We start from the raw sequence: 22,920 nt of genomic DNA, 5'->3' as shown, positions 1-22,920 counted from the left end.
TTATCCGATTACAAATTAGATTTGTAAAGTACCTCAATATAATGAAAAGCAATATGCCATCATGTCCAAAGAAGAAAGGTTTTAAGGGGCGTGTTATTACCTGCTATGACGTACGGATCGCAAGCATAGAAATGGATGAAGAATGGTATGCACATCTGTAAAGTGTGCAAAGGGAGTGCTTGCTTCGAATTGAACTGAGAGGTAGAGGAACACGTGGACGATAGAACATATGCAAGTTCGCAACATCATATTCACTTTTGATTTGAAGCTTTCGTGACTGCAGGAATCCATAATCTTTGGTTCTTTCGGTAAAGTCGCGTAAGGTAGAAAAATAATAGATCGCGACGTTTCGATCGCAACACAAGCAAGTGTCATCAGGTGGGACAACCACAGCACTCGCCAAGCCACGCCAGGGCAGGTACCACACCCGCCCACGGGGTGTTCGCGATGACGGTGCATCGCACGCCGTGCTGTGCTAGAGCCGGCCTCGCACAGCGACCCACCCGGCGCTGTTCGCGATGTCGGGACATTGCACGCCACGGCCCTCCCGGGCCGGCCCCATTCAGTGACATCCACGATGTCACTGCACGTTGATGGAGAATCCGGCCCCGAAGCCGAGTGGGACTCTTTTTTTTTTAACAAGCGGGAAAATTGCCCCCACTTATTTTGTTCAAATTTGCTGCCGGTGCCCTTATCCATAAAGTATTATCTAATAATGTTACGGGCAAGGTCAGATACAACATCGGAAAAAAAAAAAAAATGTCGGAGCGTATTTGTACTACAACTTGTTTGCCGTGGTTGTTGGTCTGCCCTTGTTTTATGTTTCTGAGATTGTGGTCTAGTTTTCAGATTGAGTAGCGCATGCGCTGTGTGCGTCCTGTACTCGTTCACCCCATCCGGAAATTCAATTAATTGTCACGATTCGAGGTTCGCAATTCGATTTGAGAATCCATTCTTTTAACGTCTCCATTTATGTCGCCTCGTTTATCTTTGTTTTTGTTTTTCTACCACATTTTGTACAGTTGTGCTCGCTCCATCAGCGTAGAAGTAACACGAGAATATTATTTTCACGTCGTTTTGCATAAATCGTCAATTTTCGTTTCTCGTGCACACAATTCTACGTGTGTATCGCGGGTGTAATGATCGGTTTTAATCAATGCATCTTTGCATGCCTCATCTATTTGTGCATGTTACCAGTGCAACATCACCGTGAATGGCATCTTCAAAATGGGGCTCGAAAATTTATTTTAATGTTCATGATGTTGCTACATCTATGGACAGTGGTTTGCGGCTTTAATTAGCTATTGCAGCAAATGGAATGTTAATTTGCGTAGCAATTAGTTGGGGTGGTCGCATAGCAGCAGAAACTACAGCTAATTCAATCTATGTCATCGTTTTTGTTCGTAAAATTAATTGTAAATACGTGACTTAATTGGTCTGTGGAATACCGTGGCCTCTCAATATGAAAACATGTCAAGCTTTTGATTATCATTTCGGTTTTAATTTGACCGTCTTAATGGCTTTTCATTTTTTTCGCAAGCCCTTCGTGACCCGGTCTTTCACATTGCTCAGCTGTGAAGGGGCAATAAAGGGCAAATTTGTCGAGTTAATGGGCCACTTCATCATAAGCATGACCGTGGTCAATCTACTGCTGGATCAAAGGCCTCCCCAGACCACCACCATCTCTCATGATCCTGCAATGTGATAACAATGACCTCCTGCTGGTTTGTAAATAAAGAAGTATTGGTGGAATTGATAACACGAGGGTGACCACTTCTTCAATGCGAATGTATGTAATGATAACACAGGAAGAGCTTGCTCCTTGTCTGCTTTACAAAGACTGCAGTAAAATTGTTATGTTAAGAGAAGGTTTGATGCACAAGTGTTCATAACAAGAGGGTGCCACGATGTCGAGATGTTAACTACCTTGCCTGGTATACAGGAGGTCCTGGGTTTGATCCCGACCCTGCCGCCTCCTGTATATTTGGAGTTTGCATGTTTCTCTCCCTGTGGCCGTGTGGATTTTTGTCCAGGTCCTCCGGTTTTTCCCTCCACATTTAGAATCAACTTAGGTTTAGAGTATTTGGCTGCGATAAATTTCCACATGGTAAGCTGCTTTGTTCAACTATCATTTTGCGGCCAGGTCACTTATGAAAAAGAGCTATACAGCTCATTGGGCCTTACCTGATAAAATAAAAAAAATAGTTTTCGTTTCAAGCAGGCCCTCCTCTACGAGTGAATGTGGCCGAACGAGCGAGCGGGGTTTCTATTCAACGATCGTCACGTCCCCCCCCCCCTCGCAGGAGGCATCGTTCGAGTACTTGCAGAACGAGGGCGAGCGGCTTCTCCTGGAGGCCATGGACGAGCTGGAGGTGGCCTTCGACAACACGGCCGTGCGCACCGACGCAAACCACATCTTCCTCAACTTCGTGCCCACCGTCATCATGGACCCGTGCAAGGTGACAATGGGCCCTGCCGGTATCGGAGGCAGACGGGGGCGTGGCTGGCGTGAGGCCCTCGTGCAAGGAATGAGATGGGAACGTGTTCCCCAGTTTAACCAAATTTTATTCTAATTTGCATAGAGGATGTGCTGTGATCGAACAATTTCAGGGCTGTACCTTCACCTTTGACGATTTGCATGACCTATGTCATACCAATCGACGCACCATTTGCATGCCGACTGAGGCGGCAGATCCTCCCTTGGGGGTCACGGTCCTGGAGCTATGAAATCAGCGACCTGAGTTCGATTCCCGCTCACGGCCGACACCATTGACGGTTATCTGAATTCGTCCTTGGCCTTCCCTAGGTCGCCTCGGCCTCAAATGAGTACCTGGTGCGGTGTGTAGTGAAACATCGCCACTAGGGAGACAAAGGCGGCCGGGCGTGGTTGCTGGTCACTCACCCCCTCGTGTGCCGTGCCGACCTTCGTAGGTGCTACTCGCTAACGGCACTTGCTCCAACAGTCCGTTACAGGTTATACGGGGGATCTTTGTCTTTGTGCGCATGTGCTCAAATTGCCCATGCGCGTGCGTACGCAGATCGAGGAGTCTGTGCGCAGCATGGTGATGCGCTACGGCAGCCGCCTGTGGAAGCTGCGCGTGCTGCAGGCCGAGCTGAAGATCAACATCCGCCTGACGCCCACGGGCCACGCCATCCCCATCCGCCTCTTCCTCACCAACGAGTCCGGCTATTACCTGGACATCAGCCTGTACAAGGAGGTCACCGAGCCCCACACGAGCCAGGTCAGAGAGGAGGTGCCACCGCTGCCACCTTGCTGAAATGTGTGGGGGTGGGGTGCAGGGCAGGGGAGTGGGGGGCGGGGTGGGGGGGGTGGGGGCGGGGCAGGGGGGTGGGGGGCGGGGCAGGGGGGTGGGGGTGGGGGGTGGGGGCAGGGCAGAGGGAAGTTTGGAGGCTGGGAGCTGGAAGTGAAAGAAATGGTTGTGTTAATCGGTTGTGTTAATCGGTTGTGTTAATCGGTCGTGTTAATCGGTTGTGTTAATCAGTAGTGTTAATCGGGGGGCGGGAAGGCATTTTGTGGCGAGCAGGCGGAGGTGGGATGGAACGCATTGCATGCCGAAGGGGGGGGGGGGGTGTAGGTTACGTGAGGCTTTGGAGGCAAAAAACATATGGGGCCCGATTTTGAGTGGTGGCGAATTTATCTCCTTGTCCAGCTTAGTTTTTTTTACTTTTTCCACAATTTCCCAATTGTGCTTTTGGCATCACATCGCGATTGTCCATTCAGAACTGTTGCAATGCAGTGCGTCAGCTCAATGTGTTGGAGAACAGCCCGCAGAAGGAGAAGTCACGGAACGCCGTTTGAGATCCCTAGAAATAAGTGGTTATCATTTGGCGGTCAAATCTGGAATAAACAAATATCTATTTTTTTTTGCATGAAGTCATGAATGACCAGGCTGAGAACATCAATGCATTATTCTTGAGAACTTGGTTTAATCGCAGGTGGCTGAGACACGGATTGTAACCCACGATCACAGTCGTGACTGCTCAGTGTTGACCTCTCAACCTCTGACCCATCCGGGCACACCTTTCATCCAATTATTTGGAAGAAAGTATCAGTGTGTTTAACGACAACAATAGGGAATTTCGGCAAGGCCATGCATTTCATTGAAACTCACATTTCCGTGGTAGTGCCAAGACAGCTTGGTGCAGCTCAGGAGGTGCAAACTTTTTTTTCTCACTGCAGAACCAAAGCTGTACTGCTCGTATAACATGCAGTGAACTGGCCGAGACACATGTAGGTGACACGAGGACGCTGCATCCTCACGGTGTACTGACTGACGTCACATACGCGTGTGATTAAACCTGCCCCTGCTTGGGTGCCCTGAGCCAATTTCAGCTGTCACGGATTGGTTCCAGCTCGGCACAGCAAACAGCCAGTAGAAAGCCGCTCTTCCCCCGTGAGTGGGAAAACCACTGGCTCGACTTGGACGTTCATAATCATAATCAACGTTTTTGGGTTTAGATCGCGTTCTTTATAAATGTATCGTAACCCTCCACCACTCGACACGGCCAATCAGTAAAAAAGTGTCATGTTGACAAAGACAAACAGTTCACTGCTTTAGCCCACCGGTGTGTTGAAGCGTGAAACCACAACATTTAAAAAAAAAAATTTTGGACGTGCTGGTGGACAAAAGTGTGCTAGAGAGCCGAATGCATGCAGAGCATTGCATCACTATATCATATTGCATCGCTGAGGCCTCCTGCTTTCCTGTGCACCCCCCTATGCCCTCCCACAGATCATGTTCCATTCATATGGAGACAAACACGGCCCCCTGCATGGCATGCTCGTCAGCACGCCCTACGTCACCAAGGACCTCCTCCAGTCCAAGCGCTTCCAGGCCCAGAGCCTGGGCACCACATACGTCTACGACTTTCCCGAGATGTTCCGGCAGGTTCGCCATTGGTGGAAGTCCAAAAAGCCGTCGTGTTAGCGGGGCGATATTTTTACGGCAATCGTCGTCTGCGGGTTTACGAACAAATGGCTATGACAGTAGAATAGGGTGGTGATAGGGTCCTGTCTCACAAATTGTGTTTGATGAACAGTAATTGGCCGACAGAGAACACAATTACAGGTAGATTTCGATTTAAAGCTTTCGTGACTGCAGGGATTCATCTTCTTGGTTCTTTCGGTAAAGTCACGTAGAAGCGTGGTGGTGTTTCATTCAGACGCTGTCTCCCCGACAGACCTGGTCTTCACCTGAGGACGGCTGCTTGCGTTGTGGCCGAAACGTCGTGAGAATTATTTTATTACGTTTTATTTTTATTATTTTATTACTTCCCTTCTACGTGACTTTACCGAAAGAACCAAGAAGAACTACAGGTAGCCGTGGGACCTTGGATCTATCATATGACTGGAAGTTGCCATCCCAGTTGCCCACGAGTTGCAACAGTTTTTAACATTTCCCAAATTAGGTAACATTTTCCCAAATTAGGTAGATGCAACTATTGCCATGAAATTGCCTTCGCGATTCATGGCCTCAGCTCGCCATTAGCATTTCTTATGCTGTCTGCACTTGCCCCAGAGAGTTTCTGGGGTGTAATGTTTGGCAGCACTGGACTTGCAATCCAGAGGTGGCCGGTTCGATTTCACCTTCTGGCGGCACGGCAATTGAAACAATCCTTTGTCTCTTAAATCCTCTCCCCCTCCCTCCCTCTGCCACCCAGCAGCATAAATGAGTTCACTACGTCTTCTTGGTTCTTTCGGTAAAGTCACGTAGAAGGGAAGTAATAAAATAATAAAAATAAAACATAATAAAATAATTCTCACCACGTTTCGGCCACAACGCAAGCAGCCGTCCTCGGGCGTAGACCAGGTCTGTCGAGGAGACAGCGTCTGAAGTTCACTACGGTTAGGCGATCGGCAGCTCGTGTGTGGTGGCATAAAGTGTGGGTATTGCCCTCCCTCTTCCAGCATGTTGGGTTAACGTGGAAGAGTAGACAGATGGATTGAGAGGGACGTCTATCGAGAAAGTGTCTACCAATCAACGTGGAGCGATGACATCAGATCCTGTGCAGGTGCTAGATGGACGTGAGACATGGAGATGGCTTTGGGATGCCTTCGAGCAGTGGGATTGAGCGTCGCTGACGACGGAGATGATGGGAGCAGGCCCACTTGGTTGTGATTTGGTGCACGGCAGCGACTGAACACACATGTCAGGAGTTTGAGGTCTCCAGCAGTTACGGTCGCCAATCAAAACGCAGCGATAATGAGGCTGCCCTTCTGAGCTTCGCCCTGTGGCTTTCAAAATAAAAGGTGTGAAATTTCACTCCTGACGCCACACTCCCCCCCCACCCCCCAATTCTGTGATCTCCCCGGTTTCTAGACCAGCATGGCACAAGCAGAGTGTGACATTTTTGAAAGTCACAGATTATATAAATGATACATTGGTTTGGCATCCCTGTTTTGAATTCTGCATTTGTTCAACTTAGACCCGTGCAGGTTTTTCCACATTACATTCAAGTAATATGAAAAAGTCGCTTTTTCAGTTGCTTGTCAACGTTTCATTTTTATTTACTACGACTGCTGCAGTGGGGCACCAGTGCCCGCAACGAAGTGCATTGATTTTTGGACATGCCGAGCGTTTATACAGGAACCGAGTCGTTAGCGTTTGAGAAGCTCCAGCACGTTCGGCGTGTTTACTACAGCGCAGGATGCCTCCCGTCCCACCGGCGCGCAGGCCTTGCTGAAGATGTGGAAGACTGAGTGGAAGGAGACCTGCCCCAACGACCTGATGACGTGCACGGAGCTGGTGCTCGACAGCCAGGGACAGCTGGTGCACATGAACAGGCTTCCCGGCGGGAATCAGGTCCGCTGCAGCGAGTGTTTATTTATCAATGAAATAAATCCACGAGCCAAGTTTGCTGGGATGGTGGGTGGGGGGTGACTGAGAGGTCAGGGAGTTTTCATCTTACGTGCTCAATTGCTGTGGAGGTGTCTGCAGTTTGTGCTATATAGCCCCTCCGTTGTTATGCTCGCGTTACGCCGTGTGTAGTTCAGGTCGACGTCTCTGACGGATTCGTTCCACGTGTTGGAAGCTTCTTCAGGAGTTGAATCGAGCGACGACTCTCTTGCTCGACAATACTGCGTTTGAACTGTGCGCCTTTTGGCGTCATCTGGTCGAACACCATATGAGACTAGGCTCTAAAGAAAGCTGTCTCTGGTGTGGACCAATCAGTTTCAAGGACAATGCATAAATTATCAGAGTATTGTTTATTGTTTGCATTTGACTGCAAGTATTGTGGTTAATGTAAGCATGATTCCTTGCAAAAGGTGTAAGTTTTGTTGCCAGAAAAAAGGGGAAAAACCCTATTAGTTAATACTGCGTTTTCCGGCTTTTGTGAGCGAGCGCCAGAGCTGCCCCTCTCGCGCGCCCCTCTCACATTCGTGTCCCCCTCCGCCCATGCACGCGCGCCGCAGATCGGGATGGTGGCGTGGAAGATGACGCTGAAGACGCTGGAGTACCCGGCGGGCCGCGACGTCGTGCTCATCGCCAACGACGTGACGCACCTCATCGGCTCGTTCGGCCCGCAGGAGGACCGCCTGCTGCTGTGCGCGTCGGAGCTAGCGCGGTCGCTCGGCGTGCCGCGCCTCTACATCGCCGCCAACAGCGGGGCGCGCCTGGGCCTCGCCGAGGAAATCCGCCACATGTTCAACGTGGCCTGGGTCGACCCCAACGACCCCTACAAGGCATAGCCCCCCCCCCCACTCCCCGGTGCTATCGACTGTTTTTTCTCATGGACTAATCGCGCGTGCGTCTTACGTATGGCCCTTTTGTCGATCACAGCTGCTGCATTAGGGAGCCTCTCCGTGCCGTGCGGGTTGCATTTGCGCATGTGTATGTTGAACTTTTTTCCACTGTAATGTAGTCAACCGCGCTAATCAGAGGTGCGGGAGAAGGACAACAAACTTAACACAAAAAGCAGTTCTAAAGAAATGAGTTTTCAATCCAAATTTAAAAGTACATAGCTCCAATGGCTTCCTAATATCGGAAATGAGAGCGTTCCAGATGGCCGCAGAAGGGCATCTGAAAGCGCACGATGCGGTCACTGTCTTTGTTCGATGGGTAGCCAAAAGCCGCTGCTGCGAGGATGACTGTAAAATATGAACGATGTCGTTAGTGTAAGAATCCACACGGATTGATGAATCGTTTCACCCCCCCCGGTGTAGGTTCGGTGAAAGGGACGTAGCGTAGAAAGTACAGAGCACCAATGGCTGCTGCCCTGCCCCGCAGCAGCCTGTAAACACCTGGTGTGTCCCTTAGGGTTAGTTAGTTCATCCTCCACTTGGAAAGATCAAGTGCCCAGGAAAGGTAAAGAGCTGCATTTGTTCAGACAAAATTATTACCGAACGGACGATATCACAATTACGTCACCACATACAGCTTGATTGACGTTTAAATTTGTTCATGAATTCGATCTTCGTCCCCGAAACATATATCACACTTCCATTTGCGTGCTACTGTGGAAAGGTGTGATCTTAGTCGCGTTGTTCGTCTTTGATGTATGGGTGTAATGGGGATCAGAAAATTTAAATCGACAAAGGGAAGGGGGAACGAAAGCTGAAAAGTGCGCAAAGAAGCGTGGCGTACCTCAGACGCCGCCGTGACGCAATGAGAAACCACGTGGATTAGAGAACATACGCAGATGAAAGGACACCGCATTTCTCCCTCCCCCGTAAATACACTGCTCCCAATCGTTACCCCAACTGTGGTAAGGCAGTGAGCTCGGATGCCTCCCGGTCAACCCTTAATTTTGAGGGTGTATCGCCCCGGGTTTGTTCCACGTTGCTTCCTGTTTGTCCCCCTCTTCGTAGTCTACTTTGTATTCTGGCTTCTTGAAAGGAAAAAAAAGACACCGTATTGACTGTAAAAGTAAATGGGCTCGAGCAGAACACGTTGCTAGGAGGGACGATCGTGTTGGGGGGACGAGAGTAACAATGGAGTGGCAACCAAAGGAGAGAACACAGTGGAGATGGAGCGATGAAATTGGCTCGATTGCAGGCAGTCACATTGCAACAATGTAGACATGGCAGCTTCTTGTGGAAGGTTTCAATCCAGTCGGGGATAGATCGTGGCTCATGATGATCATGCTAGTCTTAAAACACTTCTGCATTGACACTTTGGCAACGGTGCATTGGGAGTTGTTGTCAAAGCGCCCCAACTGACCTTTGGTTGTTGCGTGTGTTCTGTTTTGTCGTGCAGGGCTTTAAGTACCTGTATCTGACGCCACAGGATTACAAGCGCGTGAGCGCGCTCAACTCTGTGCACTGCGAGCACATTGAGGATGAAGGGCAGTCGAGGTTTGACCTGTGCACCCGCACACTCGTCTGCGTAGTCATCTCTGCCGTGTTCGCAACAACAACGTAAACATTCCGGCCTCAATCGACAAAAAATGGCAAATGAATTTCGACGACTCTGGTTCGCGATCCGATTCACATTATCTTTCGTCTCGTTTGTAGTCCCTCGCTTGCATCGTCTGTCTCGTTCACACAATCTCCTTCGCTGCATTTGGCATTGGCCCTGGTACTCGGAGTGCAACGGGTTTTTACCCTCATCCATTTCCCCCCCCCCTCTTTATAGCCCCAAACCTGGGGTGGGAGGGGGCCTGACCCGCTATTGGACCGCAGTGCAATTGCACCGCCTGCACACCAGATAGCTTCACCCATTACTCAACATCTCACTGGTCACTGGGAGGCTGGAGTAGGTGGCACGTGACTGGTAGCAACCACCTTAGCGAGAGGTATGCTTAATGTGGTGTTATGGGTACGGAAGTATCTTTCGTGTCTCCATCCCCATCTGAAACTAAGTCCCGGATGCCCCGTTAAGCTAAACTCTTTATTTGACCAGGTAAGGCCCATTGAGCTTTATGGCTCTTTTTCAGAGGCGACCTGGCCACATATGATAGCTTTGGCTTATCAAGTGGCTTATCATGTGGAAATGTAGAGCAACCAAACACTCTCAACACATGTTTCTTAATGTGGAGGGAAAAACCGAAGAACCGGAGAAAAATCAACGCAACCACGGGGAGAAAATGCAAACTCAAAATATACAGACGTCGGGGTTGGTATCGAACCCATGCCCTCCTGTATACCAAGCGAGGTAGTTAACGTCTTGCCACCGTGGCGTCTTAAATGAAATAAGGCACGGTGGTGGGGGGGGGGGTAGGAGGCATTGGCGCGGATGCGCGGACACGCGCGTGTCCCGACGCTTGAGGCTGTCCCTCCGCAGGTACAGGATCACGGACATCATCGGCCAGGAGGAGGGGCTCGGGGTGGAGAGCTTGCGCGGGTCGGGGACCATCGCCGGAGAGACGTCGCTCGCCTACGAGCAGATCGTCACCATCAGCCTGGTCGGTGGAGCCGCGCAACGCGGGGCTGGGCGATCATGAGTTCAACAATTTGAGATTATGTTACTTAAAATATGTATTTAACACGTACTTTTTTTGACGCAAAGTGACGTGCCACTTGTGCTGTCGCCATCATGTCACGAGGCGGAGACATTCACATTCAGAGCTTTCGCAGCGAGCAGTGAGAATTGCCCCCAGTAGGTGATGTCACAGAAACTCACTTCACCAGGTCTCTTTATCAACACATTCGACGCACACTTCTTTTAATATAGACCCTGACGATAATGTTTATTTGATATCAAACTGAAGTTTTCAGATGTGGATTAAGACAAAATAAGTGAAATACGAAATTTATCGTGATGGATTTTTTTCGCGTGTGCAGTTTTAGTTGAGTGGGCTGAGACAATGAACCCGCTGAGAACCTGGGTTCATTACGAGTGTTGTTGGCCCTGCACCAAACTCACGATCTCAGTGGCGCTTGCTCAGAGCTCTGACTCCTGATTAACCTCCGCCACCTCCAAATACAGGGTGCTTCAATTTTTTTAAATAATTTTTATGTTACTATCTTTTTTAATGGAAAAAGAACGGATAATACACTGTAACATGATAACAAATGTAATGTTAATAGCTTCAAAAAGTCAGAGTCTTTACTTGTTGGCCATCATTGTCAACACGTGCCTGGGATCTTCCCCAGGTGGTCTTCAGAGCCTGGAGGCACATTTATTGTGGTATTCTTGCAAATTAACATTTTTTTGAAGCACTCTGTATTTTCGTGACTTTTTTGTATGTCACATGAATTCTATAAATTAGGAACTTGTTCAGGCTACAAGTGAACTAAAAATGCATTAGACCTTATCTCTACACTTGTGCACAAATAACAAGTAGCATGATCTTTTATTAATTAAACTATTAACTGCTTTCATCATCATCTTCATCGTTATCATCAGCCTCGGTCAAGCCGCTGCCACCTCTTTCGATCCTGCAGTGTAACAATCCGCCCGGCACCTGCACATGAATCGATTTCATCGCTCCATCTTCCTCGGTGGACGTATACTTGAATGCGTTCCATTCCTTGGCTGCCACTCCGTCATTAATGTTGACCACCTGCTATTATCCCTCCTAGCGACGTGTCCTGCCCAAGTCTGCTTTACTTTTCTGAGAGCAGTTTGAATTTTGACCGGTTTACCCGAGATAAATTTTAAATGTGACTCGCATTTATTTATCTATCTTCACCTGTATTGAGTGTTGGCTTGTTTGTAGAGGCGGGAGGACCAGCACTTAAAGTAAGAAAAACATCGGACCGCACATTTATAACTATGGGAATACGTTTTTCCCCTTTTTTCTGGCAACAAAACAGGTGTTAAGTTGTTAAAACACCAAACTGAAACCTTTTGCAAGGAATCATGTCTGCATTAACCATAATACTTGTGGTCAATGCAAACAAAAAAACGTACTCTGATAATATATGCATTGTCTTTGAAACTGATTGGTCCACACCAGAGACAGCTTTCTTTTGAGCCTCGTCTCAAACGGTGTTATACCAGAGGACGCCATCTATTTTGGTACTGGCAAAGGATGTCCCATTTATAACTAGTTTTTTATGTTTGTCACCAAAATGTGCGGTGATAAATTATACACACAGAGAATTGCACATTTAGTTGAAAAATTTGCTTTTGTAAATTATCACATTTTCACCATCGTACCGCATTGTGCATTTCCAGTGCCAAGGTAATGCTGCTAAATAGGATGCTCTGTGGCTTATCGCTTGACTCTACTCCAACGGTCACTGTAAAGCCCTTACTGAGTAGTGTCATCATCCTGCAATAAACAACAGTTGATTAACAGTGAACTCGATCAATTAAAATCCATTCTTACGATGAAGATGCACGCACCGATTTCTGTGGCCAGCAATTGATTATAATTAATTATAATTTTAATTGATTTTTTAAAACAAATTATGTTCATAATGTTGTGGTAATTTAATTAATATTTATTGCCCAAAAAAATGAATGAGTGGTATTATTTTGCTCATGTCCCTTTAGGATATTGCAGGAAATGTTGCATAAGAAGCAAGATAAAACATGACATGGGCAATATAAACGCGAGTGAACAACATTGATGCTCGAATCGAATAGTTACCCTGAATAGTGACAATTCGTTGAATCGCCCAGGAATGAGGGCGTGGGGATGGTGAATACCTGATAAATGTTATATAAATCCCATAAAAATCAAATCAAGATTAAATCCCATAAATATTATATATATATTCATCTATTGGCCCTTTTTCCTGCCAGCCTTATGTTAGTTAGCCTGACTATGAAATCTATGCGAGATTGCATTCCTGTAGTTTTACGTTTAATATTAATGTTGAATGCAATATAACCTTAACGTTGGGTACGGTGTGATGTGTTAAACCTTGCTGCGATTTTCTATGATAAATAAATGGTTTTACACCACTTTGTCAATCCACTGCTTGGTGAACTCCTCCCCATGCTTTTCAGTCACGGGGATATGTTGACCATACTTCACCACACTGGTCAGTACTGGTTGGTGAAGGGGCACAAGCCCAGTTCTTCAGATCACTGACCACTGCTGTTTGCCATGATCAGGAATCAAACTCTGGTTAATGGGCACATTGGGTAGTGAGCTAACCACTGAGCCACTGTTACTCCCTTACGAACACTATAAAAATCATCATGCTAACTGGAAGCCATATCGAGATTACGGTAATTTGCTACTTAAATTAAGACCTTTGTCGTATGCAGTATAAACACTTTAATTAGAATATTAAGAACACTTGAAATCCTTTAAACACGTTTTCACTTTTTATATGCTGGTTCTGGCTAAACCCTTGCACTACCCAAATGGATCGTCGCCTATTGTAATTTGTGAATTAATCACCGTTGCGATTGATCGCCGATCCACCGCCATCGCGTGTTTGTCACTCTTATTGCACCGGGACTTGGATTTCCCTGCTCGGCGTTGGTGACTGACGGCCACGTACGTCGCTCGCGGCGGTGCTGGCGACGCTGGCGAGCAGAGCGTTCCGCGCTGCCGGGCGGGTCGCGATTTTCCCGTTGGCATCGTGCTGCCCCCCCCCTCCCCCCTCACCCCCCCCCCCCCCCCCCTCAGGTGACTTGCAGGTCCATAGGCATCGGCGCCTACTTGGTGCGGTTGGGCCAAAGGGTGATTCAGGTGGAGAATTCGCACATCATCCTCACGGGAGCCAGTGCCCTCAACAAGGTACGGCCCTACGTCCAAACACGCCCCCGGGTGTTGGTTGAACGCTTCCTTTGACGGTTAACCTTTGAATAATTTTGCTGGAGGGAAGTGTACTGCAACGCTCGTATTATTCTTCATACCAGCTATTTTTTACCACCTCTTTTTTTTTCTTTTCCAAATTTGTTTTAATAAAAATATTAATGCCAACTATTTACTCAGAATGGCCTCGCTAAGTCTCAATACTTTTTTTTTTCGAGAGTACCCCACATATTTTTTGCACATCGTTCTATTATCGTAGTGCACAATTTGTACATATTTTTCGATTTAAAGCTTTCGTGACTGCAGGGATTCATATTCTTGGTTCTTTCGGTAAAGTCACGTAGAAGGGAAATAATAAAATAACAAAAAATAAAAAATGTAATTCTCACGACGTTTCGATTGCAACACAATCAATCATCATCAGGTGTGAAAACCACAGCAAAAAAAAATTGCGGAAACATTAATTGCGCTTCAGACTGCACGTAGGTAGATGAGTGTGCGAGTGCACACGTGTGTAGCTGCCAGTGTGTACTTCTCATTGTGATCGACTCTGTTCATCGTTAATGCTCGTCGTGGCTGCGAGTGGCCAGCAAAACCACCTTGTCCAAAGTCTTTTCAATCTTGCCTTTGTTTTACGGGTCAAAAAATTTAATGATTCCTTCTGCTTTTGTGATGTTTTTCTCTTTCGCGACAAGGTTTTTTTTTTTTTGCGGCCGGTCGCTATTATTTTCAGCTTTCTTGTTTTCCGCCCATGTGGTTCGTACGCAAGTCTCCATGTGTTCGTGCGCGCGTGCGCGCGTGCGCGCGTGCCCGCGTGCGCGCGTGCCCGCGTGTCTTTATCCTTGTTGTCCCATTTTTATTTTTTACCCCCTTTCTCCTCTGTTGTTGTTGCCGTTGTTGCTTTTGCTTTCGTCCTCGCCCTAGGTGCTGGGCAGAGAGGTGTACAGTTCAAACAACCAGCTCGGTGGCATCCAGATCATGCACAACAATGGAGTGACTCACGCCATTGTGCCCGATGACTTTGAAGGGGTCTACACCATCCTGAAGTGGCTCTCCTACATCCCCAAGGTAAAGCAGTGCCTGGGGAGGCATAAGGCTCATACAGCTAATTTCTCATTCCTTTAGAACTACTTTGTGTTTAGTTCGTTGTCCTTCCCCCGCACCTCCGATTAGCGCTGTTGGCTACGTACGGTGCGAAAGAAGTCCGACATACCTACAGTGCACGTGGGCACGGCACTGCCCCTTTTGTCGCTCTACTGCTGTATCGCGAGGGCTCTCCGATCCACGCTGTAGTGGGCCGGCACAGCAAAATGTCCCGGGCCATTCCTGAATTTCTTGGAATTCCTGGAATGGCCTGGCATGAATCGAGTTTGCTCTCCAATGGTCGTGGGAATGCGGCCCGAGTCCTCTAACGAAACCCACTGCCGGTACCTTCAGGGGCGGCTTGCCAGCGTAACGGCTGATATTTCACCAAACGCTTGCATGCGGGGGCACGGCGCGTTATCCAGTGCTAATGACTTGCTAATTATGGCCGTTCCTGCGCTGTCTGCGAGGGGGTGAACTAAATTTATCGGTTCCAGTGCTTGATCTCGATTCTTAAGGTTCGAGGTACCTGCCTAGAAGTGCATGCACGAGAATCGATGACGTTTTTTTTCACATACGCACAGCATATGCAACGTAATACGCTAACCCTGACATTTAGGGTAATGCAGCGAATATATATATAGCGAAAGCGAGAGGCAATGCAAACGAGGCCGTAACAGTAGTGAGACAAAAAAATCATGAATTGTTGAATCGAATCATCGCTGCCCTTTGTCAAATAGTCAGTGAAGGGTGAAGTGAGGGTGGGTGGGTGGGGGTGGGGGGGGGTTGCGTAATGAATGGCGCGGAGTGAATCCCCTACACCTCACCCCACCGTGCTTCCCCGTACCGGACTCCACAGGACAACAAGAGCATGGTCCCCATCACGACGCCGGTGGACCCCGTGGAGCGGGAGGTGGGGTTCGTCCCCAGCAAGGCGCCCTACGACCCCCGCTGGATGCTGACCGGGAGGCCCCACCCAAGTGAGTGCGACGCCGCACACGACGAAATCCACCGCGAGAAACCCCGGCTCCAGTTTTCACCTTGCGGGTGAAGTGTATTTTGAGGGGGTAAGAAGCTAATTTTTGTTGCTAAAATGCTTGTTTTGTCTGGTTTTATTAAAAACAAAAGTTGGGGTGGTTGGGGGGGGGGCATCTTATAATCCGGTATTTGTGCTTGACAACAGATTCGTTTAACTTTATTGACGCCGGGCACACGTTTGGGATGACAGTTGTTGACGAATTATCTCTTTAACGATCCGTGAACATCTGATGGTGGCGATCGAGGTCACGGCGACGATTCTTTGCCCCACCCCCCCGGTGCTGCCCTCGCTGCATGAACCGAGCCTCTGCGTATCCAACGCTCGATCCCATCTCGATTCGTTTCTTCCCAGGCAACTCGGAGGAATGGCAGAGCGGGTTCTTTGATCACGGCTCCTTCATGGAGATCTTGCAGCCGTGGGCTCAGACGGTGGTGGTGGGGCGGGCAAGGTACGGCGTGACGAATATATACGTTCGCAGGGTCCGCGAGAGGTCGCGGAGACTTGGGGGGAGGTCGTTATCCAGCAGTGGATTCGCTGTGGCTGATCATGGCCATGATGATACATGTCGATTTAAAACTTTCGTGACTGCAGGGATTCAGACGCTGTCTCCTCGACAGACCTGGTCTACACCTGAGGACGGCTGCTTGCGTTGTGGCCGAAACGTCATGAGAATTATTTTATTATGTTTTATTTTTATTATTTTATTACTTCCCTTCTACGTCACTTTACCGAAAGAACCAAGAAGATGATGATACATGTCCAGCCCCTTTGTCGATCCACTGCTAGATGATGGGCGACCCACGCCATGCAAGTCGTGGGGGTTATTTGACCGCACTTCATCACACTGATTTCGGTTTTTGTCAAGGCGCCCTTCCCGCCCTCCATCCCAGCTTAAATAGTCGCTCCAAGCCTGGAGTGTGTCATTCAGACTCTGTCTTCTCGACAGACCTGCTTTCCACCCGAGGACGGCTGCTTGCGTTGTGGCCGAAACGTCGTGAGAATTATTTTATTATGTTTTATTTTTATTATTTTATTACTTTACCGAAAGAACCAAGAAGATTCATCACACTGGTCAATGGCCTCCCCAGAACTGGTTTAGGTATCACTCGCCACTGATGGCTAAAATGGACCTCAGGTCGACAGGTTTATTGTACAGAGTGCGAACCACTGCACCGCCGCTCCACGCCCGTGCGTGCGTGTGGGTAAATGTTTTGTGTAGATAGAGAACAGTAGAACCCCTCTTAACGACGGAACTTGGTTCCACGAAAACGGTCGTTAAGTGATTTGGTCATTAAGCGAGTAGCATTGAAAGTTACCATTTTTCACCAAAAAAGTACATTATAATATTGAAACAATGGATATTCATACATAAAGATACTAACAACATCATAAACACGTAGTATTAAAAGAAACATGGTTAATCAATGCATTAATTAATATTTATTGCACCTACAGCAGCGAACACATTGGGCTTTATGGAGGCCCATCATTAACAGCCATTAAGAAGGGATCTGTATTTGGATGTGCGTCGGGCGTGTTTACGTATTCGCAGTGATGGAAACGGGCCGGTATACGAAGCTACGCCACACTGGCACTTGTCAGAACGACCAACATGTGGACCAGCACCTTTCAGAACATTTTAACCTCAAGTAATGCTCGTTTTTTTTAGGCAGAAGGACATTTGACATGGGCTGCAGGATGAATATAGGTATCATATACTTGGTTTTCCTTTTCAACTACTGTACATGTCTGGAGTATATGTAGTTGGTCAACACATAACACCTGGGTCTCGCCTGTGACCTCCTGCCAGCGGGCATTGGACACTTGGCATGGCCTCAGAGTGCTCCTAGCTAGGCATAAGAGCTGTGGTGACACCACCACTTAGTGGTGAATGGCGGCTACTGATGTTGTGGCAGTATTTTGTATTATGTGTGTATTTGTCAAGGATCTTTATATACCCCGCACCTCTGAAATGCCCTTTGAATTTGTGCGCTTTACAAAAGAAAATAATTGTATAAATTTCATTCGTGTGTGTGCGTACAAATATCTATAATGGTAGCCCAGACTTGGTTCAGATGTAACTCGCCATTGGTGATAGCCGTGGTCGGAAATCCAACTTGGTTCACCAAATTTGTCAAACAGTTTGCCAACCACTGCACCACCGGTCCCTGAGCGTTGTGTTAGTCCTGTACCAATTATTTATTTTAGGACACACGCATGTTTTTGTACATTCTTTTGCTGCTATTTTATCGCCCCGGCGAGATAAAATAATTCACGTGAAATGGTTTGTCGATCGATGTTCATCATCGAACGCGCCTGCAGAGCATTTCCTTGGAAGTCCCTTTGGTTTACAACGACCGCGTTTTGTTTTCCGGGATGAAATGTAACTACACAAGGTGCCCACCGCCCGCCTCCAAGGGCATCGCCTTCATTTGGCGAGATGTTAACTACCTCGCCTGGCGTACGGGAGGTCGGGGGTTCGATCCCGACTCTTGACGCCTGTATACTTTAATTTTTTTAAATATTCTCTCTCCATGTGGCTGCGTGGATTTTTCTTCGCGGTCCTCCGGTTTTTCCCTCCACATTTGGAATCAACGTTCGTTTTGAGTATTTATCTGCTATAGATTTCCACATGTTAAGCCACTTTGTTGAGCTATCATTTGCGGCCCATGTTGCGTCTTAAAAAGAGCTATGTAGCTCCAGTGGGCCTGACCTGGTTACAAAAAATTAATAATTCAAGCAGAGGACGGAATCCGCCACCGCCAGTTCCTAGCGAGAGTCTCTCTTGCTCTCGTGACGCTCCTCTGATTTGGGGGTCACCTCGGGGCAAGGCACCGTGCGCTCGCTTCTCCGTCTTTGCTTTCGCGCTCCACACGCGCTACCGGTCGCTTTGCGGGGCGAGCCCGTTCCGTTATTTAGCGCCAAGACGTAAAGTCGATAAGAGCTCCCGAGATTGCCACTCCACGGCGCAAGCCGACAGAGTGGGACGGAATGGCATTGCAGCGATGCGTGCACGCGCGCGTGTGTGTGTTTGGTTGTTGGAGCGGTGGCACAGTGGTTATGGCGCTGCGATACCAACCCAGAGACCTGAGTTCCATTCCCGCTCACGGCTATCAACACCAGTGACGCTTATCTGAACCGGTCTAAAATGAGTACCAAATGAGATGTGTAAACGTTGCCTCTCGGAAGACAAAGGCCGTCGGGCATGGTGCTGGCCACCCTTGTGTGCCGTGCTGGCCTTCATTGGTGCTCGCAAATAGCACTTGCCCCAACAGTCTGTTAAAGGCTACGCAGCGGATCTTTGTTTTATGTTTGTTGAGGAGTGTCGATAGAGGTGTAAATATATGGCTAGTGGTGCGGCAGTGGGTGAGCATGCCGTGCTACAAACTTAGCAGCCCGAATTAGATTCTTGGCCCGCGGCTAACATCAGCGGCTAGTTACGTGGAGTGTGATTACCTGGTATGGTGTGTAAACACCGGCACTGGGGAGGCAAAGGCGGGTGGGCGTGGTGCTAGCCACACTCGTGCGCCGTGCTGGTCTTATCAGGTGTTCGCTAACGGTGCTTGCCCCAACGGTCTGTAAGGCTATACAGGGATCTTCAGCTTTATTTTTATACGTATATATAAGTGGTGTAAAGATGCATCAATTAATCATGTATCCTTAAACTCACGATACGTGCATCGAATCGTGCGTGCGAGAATCGGATTATTTTCAGCTCATACGTGTTAAGTTCAGGTTCCACGGCTAGCATCAGTGGCTATTTATATCTCCTTTATCTACCCCGCACTGGCCGGCGTGGTGAAGTACGATCACACAACCCCCATGACCGCCGACACGGCGCGTGGTGGGTTTACTTACACGTCCGGTACTCCTGGAAAACGCCCTCGCTCTGCCGCCCGTTAACCTCCCTCCTTACCCCTCGCCTTGCTTCACCTGCATGACCTCACCTGCCGTTTCGGGTTTTGTCTCCTACTCTCACTCCACTCACACCGCCCCCCCCCCCCCACCGCGACCAGGCTGGGTGGGATACCGCTCGGAGTGGTTGCCGTGGAAACGAGGAGTGTTGAGCTCGGAATTCCAGCTGACCCTGCAAACCCAGAATCCGAGGCACAGGTGAGCTTCGCAATCTATAATCTTTTACCTGGATTATGTCTCCGGTTGGAACGTCTCGTCTGCATCCAGTGAGTGGTCTGATGGTGGCTTCTGGTTGCGGGGCACAGAGCCCGGCACTGCCCGAGATGCTGCCATCAAATCGTGGGTTCGGTCGCCTGCGTTTGAACAAGGTTTCTCAAGTTTAGTGAGTCGTTGGTCTCAGTCTGGTTACCAATGACTGCACAAAAAAAATACGATGTTAAATTTGGTTGTTTAGTCAGTTTGGAAGAAATTCCAGTTGTGAGGGGAATTCTAGCTGTGAGGATTATAAATTTAGATCAGTGGTGTGATGTTAACTACCTCACCTGGTATACAGGAGGTCGTGGGTTTGATCCTGATCCTGACGCCTGCTGTATATTTGGAGTTTCCTTGTTCTCCCCGTTGGTTGTGTGGATTTTCCACCGGGTCCTCCGGTTTTTACCTCCACATTTAGAAACGTGCATTTAAAGTATTTGGCTGCAATAAATGTCCACGTGATCATAAGCCACTTCGTCGGGCTGTCATTCATGGCCGAGTCGCTTCTGAAAAAGGGCTGTATAGCTCAGTGGGCCTTTCCTGGTAAAATAAAAAATAGTTTAGTTTTATCTTCTTGGTTCTTTCGGTAAAGTTACGTAGAAGGGAAGTAATTTCGGCCACAACGCAAGCAGCCATCCTCAGGTGAGGACGGCTGCTTGCGTTGTGGCCGAAACGTCGTGATAATTATTTTATTATGTTTTTGTATTATTATTTTATTACTTCCCTTCTACGTGACTTTACCAAAAGAACCAAGAAGATGAATCCCTACAGTCACGAAAGCTTTAAATCGAAGTTTAGTTTTACTTTAGGGGTGACCGACATTTGACGAACAATTACTCCCGGTGGCAGAAACAGTGGGGGAAGGTGCTGCACGTTAGTGCGTGCAGCAGTGGTCGCTTGAAGGGAGCCCAGAAGTAGTTGTGTTAAATTTGCTTCCCTGGTTCTGCGAGAGGTCAGAATGAATTTGTCCCGTGACGTGAGGCCTAGTAGCGAGTCGGTATAAATATTTGGGGGGGAAAGAGTCAGATTTTATTTTTTATTATTATAATTTAAAAAATCTGGCATCGTTGAGGTGGCCGGGTGTCTTTGGTTTCAGAGCGCTGAACTATCACCACGGAATTGCTGGGATTCAATCCGGATGTTGTCCGCTTGTGGTTGAACAAGATTCTCAAGTATAGTGAATTGATGGTATCAGCCAGCCGTGTCACCAGTAGTGACTACATTACAATATATTTAGTTCAGTGGATTAAATGAATACTGGCTAAATTACAACTCTGCTAAGTTGTGTGTAACCTACGGATTTGGAGCACCGTCGTACCTTGCTGACTCGACTGTTTTATCACGAGCCATAATCAGTTCACTGCTGGATGAAAGCCTACCCAAACCTTTTCTATGTAAAGCTTTCGTGACTGCAGGGATTCATTCTTTTGGTTCTTTCGGTAAAGTCACGTAGAAGGGAAATAATAAAATAATAATTAAAAAAACGTCATAAAATAATTCTCACGACGTTTCGGCCACAACGCAAACAGCAGTCCTCAGGTGAAGAACAGGTCTGTTAAAAAGACAGCGTCTACCCAAACCTATTACCATTTTGCGCCATCTCTACTACGCAACTATCCACCTCCTTGGTTCTTTCGGTAAAGTCACATAGAAGGGAAGTAATAAAATAATAAAAATAAAACATAATAAAATAATTCTCACGACGTTTCGGCCACAACGCAAGCAGCCGTCCTCAGGTGAAGACCAGGTCTGTCGGGGAGACAGCGTCTGAATGAGTCAGAGAGACAGCGTCTGAACTATCCACCCAGCCTCATGCACACGGGCCGTTCTCATCGCTCCACAGCGAATGGCCTCTTTGGCGCGTCGCCTCTTTTACCCGCCACTCCACAGCTTTTCACTGACCGCGAGCAACTTCAAGTGGTTTAACCCTGAGCTTGGAAATGCCCCGTCGCACGCCTACCTGTCCAACGTCGCATTTTTTTTTTTTCCGGCAGATCATTCAACAAGCCGGGCAGGTGTGGTTCCCAGACTCCGCCTTCAAGACGGCCCAAGCGATTCGTGACTTCAGTCGTGAGGGGCTGCCCCTCATGGTGTTCGCAAACTGGCGCGGATTCTCAGGGGGAATGAAAGGTGAGGGGGGAGGGGGGGCAAGGGTGGGGCAAAGCGTCGGTCTCACGCTTGCCGCTAAGCAACTTCACATTTTGCTTTCCCGCTACATCCGTCCCGCTTCAGTGCCTCTCCTTATCCTGCCGCCGCTGCAAAAGCAAGTCGACCAAGAGAGAGAACATTCACTGGGTGGGCGCGGGGGTTAACCAAATGGGAGATGGAGTGCTGAATTTAAGGGCCTGCTTTTTGAGTCGTATCGATCACACCCAAGTTAGGCCGATTGAACGTTTGGAGCTCATGACCGTATCACCAGGGATGTGCCCGACATTGTAAGCTCTCGGAGGCTCATCGGGGTTAAACCCGGGTAGTGCTTTGACGGGTGACCACTTTGCTCACCAGGTTGTCACAGGTGCTTTTGGGGCTAAGAGTTGGGCTGTAGAGGGCAGTGCATAAAAACAATTACTTTTCACCAACCCACACTGACCAGCATGGCGAAGTACGGTTACACAACCCCCACGATCCGTACGGCAAGGGGGAGGACCCTCGCCCAGCACCGGATTGACAAACACGGGGCGGTACAATTCAGTGTGGACGAACGTAAGGGAAATGTGGGGATGGGCACAAAATCCGACACCACCACTTATTTCGTATGGCGTTTGAAAACAGCAGCACCACCAGGCTACAATTGCCACTTTAATGTTGTGAGCCATTCCGTGGCATCTGAGGTGGCAGCTGAGTGGAGTAGTCTGCTCGTTCCACCAGGATACGCGTATTGTTATGGGACAGCCATCTTCGATATAGGCCCAATGGTTTCCACCTCGTCGCATTCACAGGTTGGCGAGTCCCCCGATCATTCCGTTTACGGAGGGAATATCTACACCGCCTTGCACGTGTTGTTGTTG

At 48.4% G+C, this 22,920-nt stretch overlaps 1 protein-coding gene across 7 annotated transcripts in view; it reads left to right on the top strand.

Annotated features, from left to right (window-relative positions):
• The window catches only part of LOC144719479 (acetyl-CoA carboxylase-like), a 93,842-nt gene that overhangs the window by 57,850 nt on the left and 13,072 nt on the right, over positions 1 to 22,920 (top strand). For all 7 annotated transcript variants that reach the window (XM_078595432.1, XM_078595430.1, XM_078595431.1 and 4 more), the window contains 13 exons: positions 2,304 to 2,459; positions 3,039 to 3,242; positions 4,755 to 4,910; positions 6,696 to 6,824; positions 7,436 to 7,705; positions 9,219 to 9,316; positions 10,245 to 10,365; positions 13,495 to 13,605; positions 14,548 to 14,691; positions 15,566 to 15,686; positions 16,097 to 16,193; positions 19,762 to 19,858; positions 21,907 to 22,042. In XM_078595432.1, coding sequence (XP_078451558.1) covers positions 2,304 to 2,459; positions 3,039 to 3,242; positions 4,755 to 4,910; positions 6,696 to 6,824; positions 7,436 to 7,705; positions 9,219 to 9,316; positions 10,245 to 10,365; positions 13,495 to 13,605; positions 14,548 to 14,691; positions 15,566 to 15,686; positions 16,097 to 16,193; positions 19,762 to 19,858; positions 21,907 to 22,042 — 1,840 coding nt within the window. The remainder of the gene's footprint in view (positions 1 to 2,303; positions 2,460 to 3,038; positions 3,243 to 4,754; positions 4,911 to 6,695; positions 6,825 to 7,435; positions 7,706 to 9,218; positions 9,317 to 10,244; positions 10,366 to 13,494; positions 13,606 to 14,547; positions 14,692 to 15,565; positions 15,687 to 16,096; positions 16,194 to 19,761; positions 19,859 to 21,906; positions 22,043 to 22,920) is intronic.

Source organism: Lampetra planeri, chromosome 6, assembly GCF_965212315.1.
Source record: "Lampetra planeri chromosome 6, kcLamPlan1.2.h2, whole genome shotgun sequence".
Lineage (NCBI taxonomy): Eukaryota > Metazoa > Chordata > Hyperoartia > Petromyzontiformes > Petromyzontidae > Lampetra > Lampetra planeri.
This window is presented reverse-complemented; position numbering and strand designations above follow the sequence as displayed.